At 41.1% G+C, this 16,588-nt stretch overlaps 1 protein-coding gene across 1 annotated transcript in view; it reads right to left on the bottom strand.

Annotated features, from left to right (window-relative positions):
- CDHR1 (cadherin related family member 1) overlaps positions 1 to 16,588 on the bottom strand; it is a 58,089-nt gene that overhangs the window by 30,261 nt on the left and 11,240 nt on the right. The window contains exons 5-9 of the mRNA XM_034774968.1: positions 15,525 to 15,614; positions 14,741 to 14,827; positions 11,522 to 11,638; positions 9,605 to 9,748; positions 4,575 to 4,653 (exon numbers count right to left, since the gene is read on the bottom strand). Coding sequence (XP_034630859.1) covers positions 4,575 to 4,653; positions 9,605 to 9,748; positions 11,522 to 11,638; positions 14,741 to 14,827; positions 15,525 to 15,614 — 517 coding nt within the window. The remainder of the gene's footprint in view (positions 1 to 4,574; positions 4,654 to 9,604; positions 9,749 to 11,521; positions 11,639 to 14,740; positions 14,828 to 15,524; positions 15,615 to 16,588) is intronic.

Genomic DNA, 16,588 nt, shown 5'->3' with positions numbered 1-16,588 from the left:
TATGGTGATCACATTTTCCAACTTTCTGAAAAAGAAGAGTTCTAAAAAAACATGAGCAGTAAAATGTACAGTGTTTTGTATAAAAAATAAGTTGTAGTTCCTATCTAGCCGCTAAGTGACAAAGGACTGTGAGGTAGGGCACCTAGGGCAGCCTCTACAAGGAGTAGTAACTTACCGGCCTGAACTCACTTTGGATAGCAAGAGGTAAAAATTACATTGCTACCACATTTTAGGCATATAGCTGGTGGTCATCACCAGGGTGGATGTAGATGCTTGAAGTGGTGCAGTTTTTCTGGATCATGTAATGTTTAAATATTATTGAGCAAAAAAAATCATACAAATGGCCATAACTCAGAAACAATTTAATTTTTAACCAAAATTGGCAGAAAGCTTCTAAATACAATTGATAATGCAAGTATGTACTCAAAAATATTACTGTTTTAGAAAGTTTGGGAAATAATTTTGCCCCAGGTGATATTTTATGCATTTTCCCATACTTCTTTTGCCTTTGATTAAAGCACGACAGTATGAGCTCATCACATGACAGTCTGAGCTCATTTGTACCATGTAATACAGCAAAATATGTCATTATTTGTGCAATGGATTGAGTTGCGAAGTTTTGCAGATAAGACTTTCTACCCCCTAATTATAAAACATATATTTCTGATGATATCTGCTTGCCCAGAGGCATAAGTCTAAAGCACCCACGATACAAATGTAATTATCTTTTTACAATCACTGAACACAATGATGATACATGTAAACTATTTATATAACAGTAATGACTCTTGGTAAGAGGGCTTTAGAATGTCTTGTATGACTATATCATGTGAATTACAAAAGTATAATAATGTACTCTTATGTAATCCCTACATAACACTATGAGCTCCTGAATGTCAAATGAAACACCCCCTCGGGCTTTATCAAACTCTGGAGCACTCCATGTAGCTCAAAAGCTTCTCTTTCACCAAGAGAAGCTAATCCAATAACAGACGTTACCTCACCCACCTTGTCTCTCTAATACCCTGGGAACAATATGGCTACAACAACACTGAAAGAAAGGGAAAAAAAAACAAACCCACAAATGTGCAGTCAGATAATACTTGCTCAGAGCCTTATCTTTTGTGCAGAGATGCTGATGCTTCCCACAGTGCTTGCTGAGTGATTGCTTGATGCTCATGTCATGTTCATACAACATGAAAGAGTTTGGCAGTCCGGTATAGTGCTCCCCCATTATCAATTAGCTTATAGTATATATCTGGCTTCTTTTCCTCCAGAAGTCTGTCTTCTGCTACATTTACACAACCCTATCTAGAATAATTCACATGACCATACTGGAAGTCAAGTGGAAGAATCTTTACCAATATCTCAAGCTACATGGACATGTTATCTTCTCTCTCTTTGCTGCTATGTAATCCATCAGTAGTTGGGAGAAATCCATTAAATACATTTCTCTTCTTGGAAAACTATCTGAACAGTTTTTTCCTTGGGTAATGTAAGTATCCATGAGCTAGAAGGGTGAAGCTGTTCACGATGTCTGCCTGCCAGAGCATTCAGTGTTTCCACTGTTTTCTCTGTGTGCCTTCTCTACATCTTCAAATGCTTCAATCCATTTGGAGCTTTCTCCAAGAAGCATCTCTTCTCATCTTCTGGGAGAACATCATTGTTCATGGAATCTCTAGCTGCAATCCATTTCAAACCATTCATTGCGTTATTCATAAGTTTGTGAATTCTAATGCCACGGTTATATACTTTCACTCTTAGAGCCTGGCTGATGACTGAAACACCAGAGATTTGCTTCCACAAGGATGTCACTTGCCTGCATCAGACTGCCTGTATCATCCTTGAGATTCATTGCACGATGCATGCCTCCTATCTGAAGGTGGTCATGATCAAATTCATGTTAATTCCTCCATTTAATCAACTGAGTGTTGCAGGAGATTGCTTCATGATACACACCAGAGGTCCAGTTTTGGATCAGAGAGGGAAATACCCTGAAGCTATTTCATCATAGTGTACACTGTATTAACATCAGTTGCTGGTGCAGGAATCATTGGACAGTAGCCAATATTCATAAACTATAAAATAGGAGACAGGACAAACTTCTCAAATTAGTCTATTCTACAAATATTAACAAATATTTTGATATGTTACATGGTACAAATAAGCTCATGCTGTCTTGTGTCTACAGACTTTTGTTTTAACCAAAGGCAAAAGTTTAGAGGAAAATGCATAAAATATATCACCTGGGGCTAAATATTTCCCAAAGTTTCCAAAACTGTGCCATCTGTTTTCAAAGGGATGTGGGGTTCCTAATAGTTAGTTTGCAAAAGAAAGATCAGAGAGATATGCACAATATACAGAAGGGATTCTACATCAGGGTGGAGATCGGAGCAAGGTTGACAGCATTTCTCCTTCTATGTAACACTATCCTCCAGATGCACAATAAACTCAACAAGGCAGTACTTCTGTGTTAGAAAGAGGGGATAAAATGGGAATGGGATTCACTGGACAAATTTTTCAACAGTGATTTGTGCTTTGGATACTGTTGATTTTGGGTTCCCTGCTTGCAATGCCTTACAAAGGTGTGATTTTCACAAAGTGCTGAAATTCAGTTTCCATTAAGGTATCTGAAGTTGGATATTCAAAATTACCAGTCACTTTTGTACATATTGATTTCATGTGCAGACAGAAATAAAAATGAGCCTTCTCAGTTTAATTGGCAAATACTTAATAATGCCTTTGCAAAAACAAGAATCGCGCTCACGAATATCAGCTAAAGTGAGAAGTCTGACAATCTAACTAGAAAACAGTCATTCCTTGTGCAGCATATATCTCTAGGGGCCTTAGATGTCTGGGCATTTAAAAACTCAACCTCCTAAAAGATGATACTGTGTAAAAAGGCCTTCTGTGGATATAGGGTCAATTCTGACCTGAACACCCGCTGAGGCTCACAGGCATGATGGAGCTGGTACGGCTGTGTACTGATTCAGCAAACCCACTCTTCCATGTGTCTGGGCAGAGCATCAATTGTACCATTTGTACTATGCTCCCTTTCTGACATGGCTAATTCGCGAAGCGAAGCAGAAGGCAGCTTCTGGAAATATAATAATCACTTGGGTGCTTGCTGCCCACATCTTTGCCCCATCTCCTCTGATAAAGGTAGCCTGCTGCATGAAGAAAGCAGGTAGGAAATGAAGGCACAGGAAGAGAGCTTGGCTGCAAATACTTCATTAGTCTGAAAGGGAGACTTGCGCTGGATATTTCTCTCCCTGCCCTGCAGCATGTATGGAAATCTGGCCAGTTTTGTGGCAGAGCCCATGCACTCATGGACAGGTCCATTGTTGCTGCAAGGAAATCAAACTGAAAAGAACAGGAGTACTTGTGGCACCTTAGACTAACAAATTTATTTGAGCATAAGCTTTTGTGGGCTACAACCCACTTCATCGGATGCATGTAGTAGGAAGAAAAGAAAACTGAAACCTGGAAGAGTTGCCTCTTCAGAAATAAAGGCTGATTACATGAAAGCCCAGTCATTCTCTCTCTCTAATTTGACTTTAATGCTCATTTTAAAATGTCCAATAATGCCTTGTTTTGCGAATATCTGCAATACCTGCAACTTCATTAAAGTTCATTAGACACCACATTGAATGATCCAGACGTATGTGGCAGTAAATCATTAAGATTCATAAGCCTGAAAAGTAAAGCCTGACTGAGAAGAAGCTGAAGTCAATAGTTGTTTCAAGCAATGATACATCATATTGCCCAATTACCATAGGGAAACTGGTAACTCAGAGTGTGACATTATGTACATTCTGTAAGACAGCATATTTTGAAGCTTAGGGTTTCCTTTTTAAAACAAAAAAGTGATTTTAAAACAAAAAGTGTAATAATAATTACTATTCATAAATAATTAACAATAGCATGTTATGGTTTCCTTGCATTTTGACAGCACAAACTCAAGGTGTAGAATAGGGGACTCTCTTGATTGAGGCTAGTGTTTGCATGGGGGTGCGGGGAAGTAAGGCAGTGTTCTTCCTCCCATACCTATTCCCCCACCTCCAGGGCTTTGAGTGGCCGGAATAGTCCCCATCTCTTCCCACTCCAGAACCATGATTGGTTCCCTCCTCTCCTTTCTGCTCCCATACTTCCTGCTAGTGAAATCTCACTACAATGTACATGGAAACGTGAATAAAATGTGCTGGCCTTGAAGTTGCATGGGTCTCCCAGTGTGTTCTTCTGTTGGCTACCAATTTAGATGGGAAAGTCCTCAGCGCAGGATCATTTATGTCTAGTAAAATGCCAAGCACTTTGATTGGTTCTTAAACTATAAATAAGCAAAATAAATGATTCCAAGATGAGCAATGTAGCTCCATGAAGCAAACACTAAAACTCAGTGAATAATCTCTGGGCTGCTCCCAGCTAGACAAGAGCCAGGAATAGTTTCAGGTGTCTGACCCTATTTCATGAGAGGTATCGTCAGCTTTACTAGACTCTAGCATGCTACGTTCTGATTTAATGTCATGTCTAGCGTTGACATCCCTTAGGATTTCATGCCAACTGTGTCTACTCACCATTCACAAGACAGTAATGAATATTATTAGGCTTTCCTCGGTCACCGTCAAGAGCAACAACTGTTAGTACCTCAGAGTCCTAGGGAGAAATGAGGAATTACAGCTTAGGTAGTGAGAGCAAAGAGCAGTTAAATTGCTAGCGAATATTAATAAAATCCACTCCAGCCAGTTCCTCCCCTATAACCAGGTGATAGGTGCTCTTGCTGTGGCTGCATGAGGATGACAGCAGGGGCCTATGCTCCTGCCAGAAAATAAGTCACAGCTTGACTTTGTATCAGGCCATTTGACTGGTTGATCTACAAGCCCGGAGTGTGCTCAGGATTAGCTTTTGGGACGGGCACCCTCCCCCTGTTAAGGGATCTGGGGCTCTTTTGCCTCTACTCTTCTACCAGTAAAACTCCCACCTGCCCATCCATGTGCTGCAGCAGAGGGACTGGTTGTTCCAGGCCATTGTGAGGCCTGTACTGCTTGTAGACTCTTTCCTGTTCTGCACTGGGAGCTGATATGGAAGGTCGGGTAAATTCTCAGTGTGAAATGCTGAATGTTGACAGGTCAGTTCGTGTGTGAGTCAAATGGCGATTAAAATGGGGGATGTCCATGCTATTGAATTTGGTGAATGGGAGATGGGAATGTCGCAGGACTGCAAGCGCTTGACCTGGGACTATTCGTTACCAAGATGGAATGTTTTCTGGCTTACGGGCTATGCTAGCTGGTCAGGCAATATAGCTGACCAAGACCAAGTTAGTTCAGGGATCGACTGAAGGAGACCTAGGGGACGTCCTAATTATTAGTTGGAACAAGGGATAGCCTGTGCTCAGGAAATCAGCTGCAACTAGCCCTTGCTACAAGGCCTATTTTAGGTTTTCTTTGTGATGATGATTATGATTATATTCAGTGCCATCTGTGCCATTCTTTGAGAATGGGAGCATGCTCACTGCAGCATCCTGAGCCAAGATTATGCCAATCATTTTAGTGTCAGCAAAATGTAAGGATCCGCAGGAAAGGCAGAAGCAACTTTCTGGCTTCTGGGTCAGACAGTTGTTGCAAAGTGTAACTCTGGCTCACAACCGTTAATCCTTTCTGTTGCCAAAATACTGTGCTGACTTGTCCTTTTCCCACCTGCTCTTCTACTTTTTCCGACACAGCCTTTTATGAGCAGCTATGGAATCAGAGAATGCTGCTCTGCTCCCCTGTGGAATGGTTACTAAACCCATGTGAGCATTTCATGGCAATGCTGAGTACATTAGCCGAAACTGAGGCAGTGAATTCTATTCTGCAATGGTTTTAAATACTGTTGCTCTTTACTTCCCAGGAAACAGACCATCATGGTAAGTGGACAGAGCCTGGTAAAAAAGAACCAGAGATGGGCACAAGCCATACAGTTGGATGAAAGATTCTAAGTCACAGTTTGGGAGTGTTCACCCTCTAGGTTTTAGTTAGGCTCATGACATTGCAAAGACTGGAGCCACTTACAAAATTCAGGTGTAGATTGGAATTCCCTGGCCATCCAAAAGTTTGAAGAACTCAGTTTTAAGATTTTTGGTTCATGTCCACCTCAGATTTTAAGTAGAGGAAGTCAGCTCTATTTCTTCTGTCCTCTCCTCATACAGACGTTATATTCATTTAAATGAGGGTACCTTCATTTCCTAAAACTCCTCACTTAGAACTTGTCTTGCAAGGTCCTTTCTCAGTTCCTAATGATATCAAAGGAGTTGAAATGCCCAAAACCTTGCAGGCTCAAGTCCTCTGATTTGATTCTGGAAATGCCACTCAACTGTTGTAGACCTCAAATATGTATGTACTGGTAACTACTCCACAGGTTTCCAGTGCTTGGAATTGCAATAGCTCATTGCCATGTAATTCACCAAGCAGCAGATGGTCATTTCTGGTCTCTCCAATAAAATCAAGATAGACAGCAGAAGCAATCTATGGATCCCAGGCAATGTGATTGGTAAGTGCTATGGAACAACAAGGAACATTTGTGGCTGTCTTTAAAATCTTTACAGTCTTTCATTTTGCTTAATTAACATTGCTGTAGGCTAGATGGTCACCAACATCAATAAGTTTTGCACAATTTCCTTACACAGGTAGGCCTATTGACTGAACTGGGGCTGCTCCCTGAGTAAAAATACTCAACACAATGAGCCAGGGTGGCACATTCTAGGCCCCTTTGTAAATTTCAGTCTACATCAACATAGAACAAGGGAACCCTGAGATAATGTTAAATCGTTGCAAATAGTGATTGGAAATATTTCCATGACAACCACTATATACTTCAAACAATGGCAAGGTTCTGTCAGAGCAATAGCAATTACACAGTTTATAGTATGTGCTAGCAAAACCCTTCCTCAAAGAGTTACTTAATTTCTTTACCATATTGATGAACAAGATATTCACAGAGAAAAAGATGGATAAATAGCCACAGAAAACAGTGTTCTATTTCTAACTTTTTATGCTGGAAGATGGATTTAAAGAATGGCTATTGGAAGAACTCCAGTGCAGTCCCTTGGATAGAGATAGAGCATTTTGTCATGCGTTAAAAATGTTAACTCCAAGAAAGCACCACCCAGGGGGGAAAAAAAAAGGTAGCAACTTCATGGAACTAAAGTTGAATGTGTAAATAAGAGTGAAAGCAGCAAGTGCATTTCTCTGTGTGAAGTTTGCTGTAATGGCTGAGGCCAGGCTGCGAAGGACACTAGTATTTCCATCATTATATCATCATAATAGTGTAAATTGCAGGGCTCAGACTGGATGTAATGAATACTTACTAACCCATGGCTTCCACAGTAAATACCATGTACTGTGTGCACTTGATAGATATGGGTCTTTCAAGATCACTTGGCAACTACATAGAGTAAATTAGTATATATCACATTTTTAAAGCCTCTTTCAATCCAAAGGATCTTAAAAACTACCTACCAGTACCCCACTACCAGTAATCCCTTCCACCTCACCACCCTGCTGAAATGCAGCTCTTTAGGCAAAGAACTACAGCAACTATTTAACAGCATACAGCAATGCTAAATTATAATTTAGGACAGAAAGTAAAGAAAACTGCGTCTACTGAAACTGCAAGGGAAATTTAGGTAGACAGAATGTAGCCACACTGCTACTAGAAGTCAGAGTCTATAACTCAGTAACTTTATGACTAATAATACCATTTGCAGTGATATGTGCTAGGAGAGGGTAAATCAAAATCTCATGGTTAAGAATGAAAGCAGGTCTGCACTGGGCTTAGGGAGGAATTTCCATCTCCTTCATATATAGCAATTAGCTAGAGATATGGTTTTGTTTCACTTTCCTTTGAGGCATCCAGTATAAGGCACAGCTGGAAGCAGGATAGTGGACTTGATGGACTATGACTATGGCTAATACCCTTTGGACTATATGCTATGGTTAATACCCTTTCTGTTTACATGTGGCTGAATTGTTATTTAGGATTCTTCCATATCATGGAGCACTCAGAAGCTCCAGTCTGCCTGGGATCTGTGGCCATGGAATAGAAATGGAACCTGATGGAGATATCTCCTCGCGGCAGCCACGTACTTGCTGTGTAGCCACTGACCTGTCTCCACCTGCGAGTTATTTGCCCGATTGACAGTTTGGTTTCAGAGCTGTCAGCTGACTCTGCAGGCTGTAAAGGCCGTGTCATAAACAGATAGTTAAGGGTTAATACCTCTTTTACCTGTAAAGGGTTAGGAAGTTCACCTAGTCTAGCTGACACCTGACCAGAGGAACCAATGGGGGGAACAAAATGTTTCAAAAGGAAGGAGGGAAGTTCCCTTTGTCTGGGTCAGTTTCAGTTTTGGCCGGAGTGGAAAAGATCAAGGAATCAGTTCTTATCAGAGTAGTGAGTATTAGAAAAGGAATAAATAGGTTTTGTTTATTTTCTTTTTGTAACTTGTCTTGCAATTAGGAAAATAATCAAATTGGGTATTCTTTTGTGTATTAAGTTTTGCCCAGGGGAACATCCTCTCTATTTTGAATCTGTTGTCTGTGAGAGTAGCTGGTATGCTAATCTCTCCCAGAGGTTTATCTTTCATCTTTCTTTTCTTTAATTAAAAGCCTTCTTTTTAAGAACCTGATTGATTTTCCCCTGTTTTTAAGATCCAAGGGGATTGGGTCTGGACTCACCAGGAATTGGTGGGAGAAAGGAGGGGGGATGGTTAAATTCTCCTTGTGTTAAGATCCAAGGGTTTGGATTGGTGTTCACCCGGAAATTGGTGAAGAAGACTCTCAAGGCTACCCAGGGAGAGAGGTTTTGAGTGGGGGAAGACAGAGTTTCCCAAATGACTCAAACTATTTGGGTGGTGGCAGCCAGACCAGATCTAAGCTGTTAATTGAGCTTAGGAGTTCACATGCAGGTCCCCATATCTGTACTCTAAAGTCCAGAGTGGGGGTGAAACTGTGACAGGCCACTTGACCCATTCCATCTCCAGAGCCATCATTCAGCAGAGAAGATCCCACATGACTGGTATGTCAGGGCACCTCCTCCCTAGTGACTCTAAGGGAGATGATGCCTGGGATCTGGTATCTTATAGGGCAGTAGGGGAGCAGAGTCAGAGTTTTCCTTGGCCCATACCCTAGCTGATGGCTCCAAAACAGACCTCTCAGATGGTAAGTACAGGTTCATCTGGGTAAAAGATCTCCACTTGCAGCAATAGTCAGAGGCCTCTGCAGGGCTGGCTGGGTTAATGGGGGTTGCTCATTTGAGCTCTCAAAACACTTTCAGAAGCGCTGCAAGTCCCTATCATGCAGTGGCTGTTAATCATGATCCTACTTGTACACGTAAAAAATCCCTGTGACTTCAAAGAGAGCTGGAGCAGGCTCTCTGTGATTTTGTGATGGAGACAAATAAGTACCAGCATGAGATTTACCTGACTCATTTCACTTAAGATTCAAGTCAGAGTTTGAATGTAGGTCTCCAGAATTGTAAGGCTGGTGCTGGTGACACCTGGCCCCACTGGTTTGTCATGTTGAAAGGTTTCTCCATTGCTTCTGGGTCTCCTGTAGGTGAAAGTGATACTCACCGCCAGGGTGTCCTCATAGACATAGCCATAGTAGGGAGTCCCAATGAACATGGGAGGGGTGTCCTGAACATCCTCCACATTGATAGTGACTGTGGTTGTGGCTGAAAACACCTTGTTGTCTCCCCTGAGCTTCCCACCACCGTCCTACAACAGAACGCATTGTCAAGTCATTATGCTGAAATTCACCCACTGGAACTCCTGATTGGAGATTTATCAGCTCACAAAACCCCACACTCCTGATTAGTACACTCCCAAAACTAATGCATCTCCTGCAATACATACAGGGCCAGAATCATCAGAACAAGAATGCGTGGAGATATTTATTCTAATCTTAACAAGAAAATGGTCAATAACAGGTGGAAACAGCTCAACTAAACAGAGAGCTTTAGAGCTAATCAATGAATGCCAAGAGTTATAGAAAACTCTGCTCTGTCCTAGTCCTTCTATTTTTGGTTTGTTTAGTTCCCTCTTTGATTAAGCAGACAGCCCTGAGTCTCCCTGGAGTCATTTTTAACATTAAAAGTGGTTGTACTGATACATGGAATCACATGTATTATTTTGCATTTGAGCTCCTATTTATCAATGCCACCTAGGGAGGAAAACCAGTCTTCGCAGGAAATAGGTAAGTGAGAAGAAGAGGCCAAATCTGGAGGAACATCTATAACTTTTCATGCTAAATGTAGGGCATAACAAAAGACACTGCTCCAGGAAGTGCATTGCTCGGGAAGATTAAATTCTGCATGTGATCAAAGTCTCCTAGGGACTCTTGTGATACAGTCAAAGGTGTGAAAGAGCATAAAGCTGGGAATTGTTAAGTGGCCACGGTGTAATCAACTCTGTTTGTGCTACTGACACGACACAGCCAATTAGAGAGACGACTCAATACATGAGAAGATTTTAACCCTTTAGTAATTATGCTGACTATTAAAGCAGTGAATAGTTTTGCGTCCCCACTGTAACAAGAATAAAGCACTTTTATGCAGGGATATGTCCACTCCCTCCCACCCCCAGCCAAGCTGCACTATAACAAAGACAGGTGAATTTGGACCACATTTTGCCATAAACTCCTCCCTGATTCAAGTCTGGCCCCAAAAAATTAAATGACACCCAGGCCAAGCTCTTCTCACAAAACACAAGAGCACTTAGTAGGTCCTAAGGTGACCAGACAGCAAGTGTGAAAAAAATCAGGACACGGGATGGGGGGCAATAAGTGCCTATAGAAGAAAATGCCCCAAATATCAGGACTGTCCCTATAAAATAGGGACATCTGGTCACCCTAGTAGGTCCCCACAAGTGTTCTTTGTGGCCTAGCAGAAGTCGTGTCACCTCATAGCACCTGCCCTAATGTGTCTGTCAGAACTACGGGTCCTATATATTTCTGCAAGTCTTTGCACCTCAGACTCAATAGTTTGACAGTCTGTTATGAGTCTACAGCAGTGCCACAAGCACAGACTCCAGAGGATTTATAGCAGTGGGGAGAGGAGTTGAATGTGCAGCTGTCTCTAAAGGATATGAATAACTATGGCCCATTAGTCAGTCCATAAGAGAGGGAAGAAAATATATGGTTTTTGGAGAAGTGATGTCACCTTTGTTCTGCAGCGTGACTATTCTCCACCTGCTGTACTGACAAAGAGCAGTGATGCACACAAACACTGCCAGTACTGCAGTTAACTACTCTACTTTATGTGCTGATAACTCCGACTCCTAGATATTGCTTCATGCCTTCATAATGGTGGGTTCCCTCTTACAGCGCACACACTGCTAATTACTGCACTAGCCAGAATGAGGGTAACTCTGAAGGCATACTCCTCTGCGTCTAATTCTTCCCCATTCTTCTTTGGGCCATTCTCAGATGTGGCTTTCCACAGTTAAAGTCCTTCCCCTCCCTGCCTCTTCTTTCAGGAAAGAGCTTGATACCTTTGCTACCACGGTGACAAAATGAGTTCTTGATTTTTCATAGTCTAGAGTGATCCCTGTTTTGATGCGAAGAACACCACTGTGTCGGTCTATGGTAAACTTATTAGTACGGATGTTCTAGAAGAAAAGAAGAGGAGAAGTGGTGAAAGATTACTGGTATGGAAACAAGACTGGTATTTGGACTATATTTTATTTAACTTGCTAAAGATATAGACTAGAATAATAATCAGAGGTGGGTAAATAGTCTAATGAATAATTCATGTGATTAATTTCACCTCTTTGTGTTCAGGAACAACTTATGAACAGGTCACAATTTTCTCATTATTCAAAATAATGCAGCAACCTTAACTTAGACATTTCCCAGCCTTTAATATTTAACTATGTAGCCATAATATTCTGTTAACATAGTTTATTGGATGGAATTAGTTGGGTTTTTTTTTGTTTTAGAAAATAAAAAGATGACCCCCCCCCTCCCTGCGACACACAAAAAAGTTGTGTCCCTCTTCAGGACTTCAAAATTCTACTGGTTTCCAAAAAACTGGCAATAGTTCATGTACAATCCATTATCTGGAACATTGGCCAGGATTTTCAAAAGTGATTGCTGAATTTTGGATGCCTAATCTGAAGTATTTTAAAGAGGCCTGATTTTGATAAGGTGCTGAGCATTTTTAAGGTGTCTCATGGTGGGCACCAAACGTTGAAGCACCCAAATTCACTGGTTGTTTTGACAATCTTGACATATTTGAGTAGACATCACTACTAGAATGTTCTATCCCGTATATTGTAAAAAGCCAACCCGAGAGAGAGAGAGAGAGAGAGAGTGTGCCCCTGTTATGTGATACTTGGGAGCTCTCAGGGAGTGAGCCAATAGCTCTTGTGGAGCCTTTTGCTTCAACCAATGTACACTTTAAGTGGACTTTTTGCTAGACTGATACGTTAGTCATATATACACATGTATGGCATGGCCTTCTTTGCTGCACATTTTGTAAGCTTAGTGAAAAACCCTATGCAAAATGAATTACGTATGAGATTTTCAAAGGATCATAACTTGGTCATATCAAAAGCTAATTTCAATAGGGCACCCAAAAGCTTCTCTTAACAGTAAGGCTATGTTTGTGCCAAATTTCAATTTTCTACATTAATCTAACCTGGCTGCATCTAGCACTGTTCACAAAAAGTTTGCAATCATTCTTTTATAATGGGAAAATACATTTGTTCAGTGTCCTCATATTCAAAAGTGACGAAACCAATTTTTCCTCAAACTAACAAAAACTGCCTTCAGGAAGAGCACAAATCTAGAAAATTTCTGACACAAAGATGAAAGTTTTAGGAGTTAATGAGCAACTCCTAACAAGGGGATAGGAGAACAGATAGAAATGTGCTGTCAAACAAAAGCACAGCCTGTGAAAATTGTCCAGGTATTATAACAATGCTCTGTAGATAATGTGCCTCTTCAGTGAGTGACTACGGGTGACATTAAACAATGCAACATATTGTCTGCTAGCTCTGCCTCTTGCTAAGGAGAAAATGAGGGTCACTAGCATCTCAAAAGGGGAATAGAGTGGCAAAACGCAGAACAAAAATGACTGTGGAAAAAAAAGTAAAAGACTCAATTTCTGTGAGAGAAATGGGTTTTCACAGAGTGACCTGATCTGAGGGACTTGTCAGAATTGCAGAGTGGATTTGTAAGTGGCATTGAATTTAAATGAGAGTTAGATTTCCTTTGCAGTAAGATCATTGTGTTTGCTTTTTGTGTCTTTTTTGGCTGATTACAGTATTTGGTTTAGGATGTTTTTTTCTTTCAGTTATCTCATGTTAAGACAATTAGCTTTAATCCTACATAAATATTTGCATTTTCTCAAGTAGACATTGATCCTGCACTCACTTTTGTCTAAGTAGATATTGTAATGAATGAGTTAGTCTATGTGTACCACTTCCTCTGACTGGGGAGAATCAAAATTATTCAGCGGCAGGCTAAGCTTTTAGCAACAGCAGCTCAGGTTGTAGCCACCTTTTCTTTACAGGATTGTCTTGACGAGGGAACGTGGTCAACCCTTTCAAACATGCCTATTAAATAGCTGTTATTAGTTCACTCAAGGCAGTACCCTTGTTTGTCCTTCTCTTCACTGAGATAGTGCAAAAGTGATAGTACCTACTTGCCTATGCTCCCGATAAACAAGAAAGAGAATAAGTGGGGAATAGAAAAGGAAGCAGGAAATATGAGAATGCCAGTGATGTGGCAGGAGACAAATGTTCTGTTAGAACCTTAAAACACTGCATAAGTTAATCAGTGTTGCAAGTATGAGCAGGAGGAGAGCAGCAAAAATGAAAGGACGTGTGAATATATATGATGGGGGTAACAGAAAAATATTTAGCTGTATGTATTAGTTTTTTGGCAGATGGACCCTATCAGACCACAATGCAGGATCAGTCACAAGAGAGTTCTTTCTCCGCTGTCTGACTCTTATCCAGAGTTATCAGGAGTGCAACAGAGGTTTTCTGACCCACCTGATAATTCAGCCGTGTTGTTTCCTCCTCCCACACTAAGGCCTTACTTAGTATAAAAGTTGCACTGCTTTAGTTATCCTGGCATAGTTACAGTGGTACATCACCCCTGCTGTGTATGCAGTTATATTGGTGTACATGTACTTATACTGGTTTAGCTTATTTCCATGCAGGAAGGGAAATAATCTATACTGGTCTAAGGTACCTCTTTCTGATCTAACTGCATCTATACCAGAGGTTGTACCAGTAGAACTACTACAGTAAAAAAACTAAACAAAAAAATCCCCACTCCCCTAACCAACTAACTCTACTGCTATACAATGCGTATGTAGACCAGGCCTAACAGGTAGCCAGGAGAGATGACCCTGACTTCACTGAGAAGCAGAAGGAGTGTTGTAGCTGAAGCACTGCAGAGAACCACGTGCAGCTGAGGGAGGCTGAGGAGGGATCAGAGAAGGCAGGAGTAGGGCTGAAGATGATTGAATCCTGAACTGAAGCTGAATGCTAACAGTTCCCAGTCCATGGTCAACCACCCCAGCTTTTTCCTAGAGGTGCATATTAATTTAGAATCTATTTATCTCATGCATTTTCTGGGATCACTCCTACTGTTATGGTGACACTTCTAACAAGCTCCATGGCCTTGTTTTTATCCTCCTGGGGCCTGAACACCTCAGTAAATGAGACTACTTTTAAACATACATGTAATACCCATACCTGCAAGAAGTAGGTGATACTTCCCCCGGAACCCGTGTCTTTGTCCACTGCCTCGATCTTAAAGATACTGCTCCCCGAGGGAGTGTTCTGTGAATCAAAACAGTTACTAGAATCAGGGGGACTGGCAGAGTAATGGGAGATAAAAGATGAGAGAGGCAAGAAATGAGGAATGAATGAGAGAGGGCTGGAAAGCAGCAAAGGAATGAGAAACCAAAAATAGAAAGGCAAGTCGGAATGGGGGATTCAGAAGGTAGAAGGAAAAGCGATTGAAAGTCAGCAGAGAATGAAACACAGAATGTGATGGAGAGTGAATGGGCACATGTATGAGTGGGGATGAAAGTGAGGGAAATTATGGGATGAAAGAGGAAGAAAATATATTAAAAATAAGGGAAAGATTGGGGCAGAAACGGGAAGAGAGAAATGTTTGTGTAGGGGTCAAGGAGACAGAGAAATCTTCTTCTTCTATGATGTTGCTCCTCCTCCCATTGAAGTCAGTGGTAAAATCCCCATTGACTTCAATGGGAGCAGGAGCAGGCTTCCTGTGGAAAACAGTGTGCAAATAAGCATCACAGCTTTCCCATGGGAGACCTCACACATTCAGACAGTGGAGAACACCACAGCATGACTTCCTCACTAACCGTACACTTTAGTGATACTCAAAACCTAACCAGCTAAACACTGAGTTAATCACATTAGTGATGGGATGTTACAGAAAACACATTCGCTTCTTTTCCCTGTTCCCCATTCAAACGTACTTATAGCATGAAAAAAACCCTCAACCAACCTCTGGGACTTGGACTATGTAAGGTGTGTTGATAAATTCTGGACTCTCATCATTAGCATCTGTAACAAGGATTCGGACTTTTTCAGCAACCTGGAGTGGAATATGATAAACACTTATTGAAATAAACTAAATTATACCATATGCTTGTTCATTTGCACACTATGATCCCAACTGGCTAAGGAGTTCAATAGCAGTGAAAACTGCTTTGTTGTGGAATGTCCTCAAGCTACCATAATTCAGTAGGAAAATGGAAAGAGAGAACATCATGGGCTTCTTAAAGAATTTCCTCCCCCCCCCCCCAAAAGAAAGGCAATGTAAAGCTTTCCCTGAGAGTATTATTTATTGATGTATATTATGACTTTCAAAAGTCTCAGGGCACTCTATGAACAACAGATTATGGGGCTGATTTTCAAAGTTAGTTTCACACTTACTAGACTCTTCAAGAGCTTCAAAACATACCTGATGCATGCACATAAATGAGGTATCTGTGCATAGGCAAGGCTACTTAGGTATTTAGCTGGCTATGATGTGTACAGATACCTCATTTGATACCACTGGTGTTAGTGTGCATTAATTGGGTGTGTGCAAATGCATGCAGCTAACTTTGAAAATCTGGTTCCATTTATACCTAGAGAACTCACTCTGACATCCAACATAAAGGAGCCCCTTCTGGGATGGAATGCAGTAGCTAACATCAATTCCCAGCAAAAGTGCAACTTTTTTTGTGAAGTAAAGATGTATACTTGATCCAGATACTTTTATTTAAGGAGATTTCTATGGCACTGCTCATTATATATGAGCCTCCTAAACATTTATTCTCACTACCTTACTTAGAGGAGCGAATCATTGCAGAGAATCATTATTCCAGTTTTACAGAGGAGAAAATGAAAACACAGAGATTAAGGCCCAGATCCTCAAAAGTATGTTGGTGCCTAACTTCCACTGAAATCAATGGGAGTTAGGAGCTGAAATACCTTTGAGGATCTGGGCCTACGTGACTTGCCCAAGTTACCACGGATAGTTTTGTGGCACATCCAGAAGTAATACCCAAGTTTTCTGACCAC

This window comes from Trachemys scripta, chromosome 7 (genome assembly GCF_013100865.1).
Source record: "Trachemys scripta elegans isolate TJP31775 chromosome 7, CAS_Tse_1.0, whole genome shotgun sequence".
NCBI classification, from domain to species: domain Eukaryota; kingdom Metazoa; phylum Chordata; order Testudines; family Emydidae; genus Trachemys; species Trachemys scripta.
The sequence above is the reverse complement of the archived record's forward strand: the minus strand, read 5'-3'. Positions and strand labels throughout refer to the sequence as shown.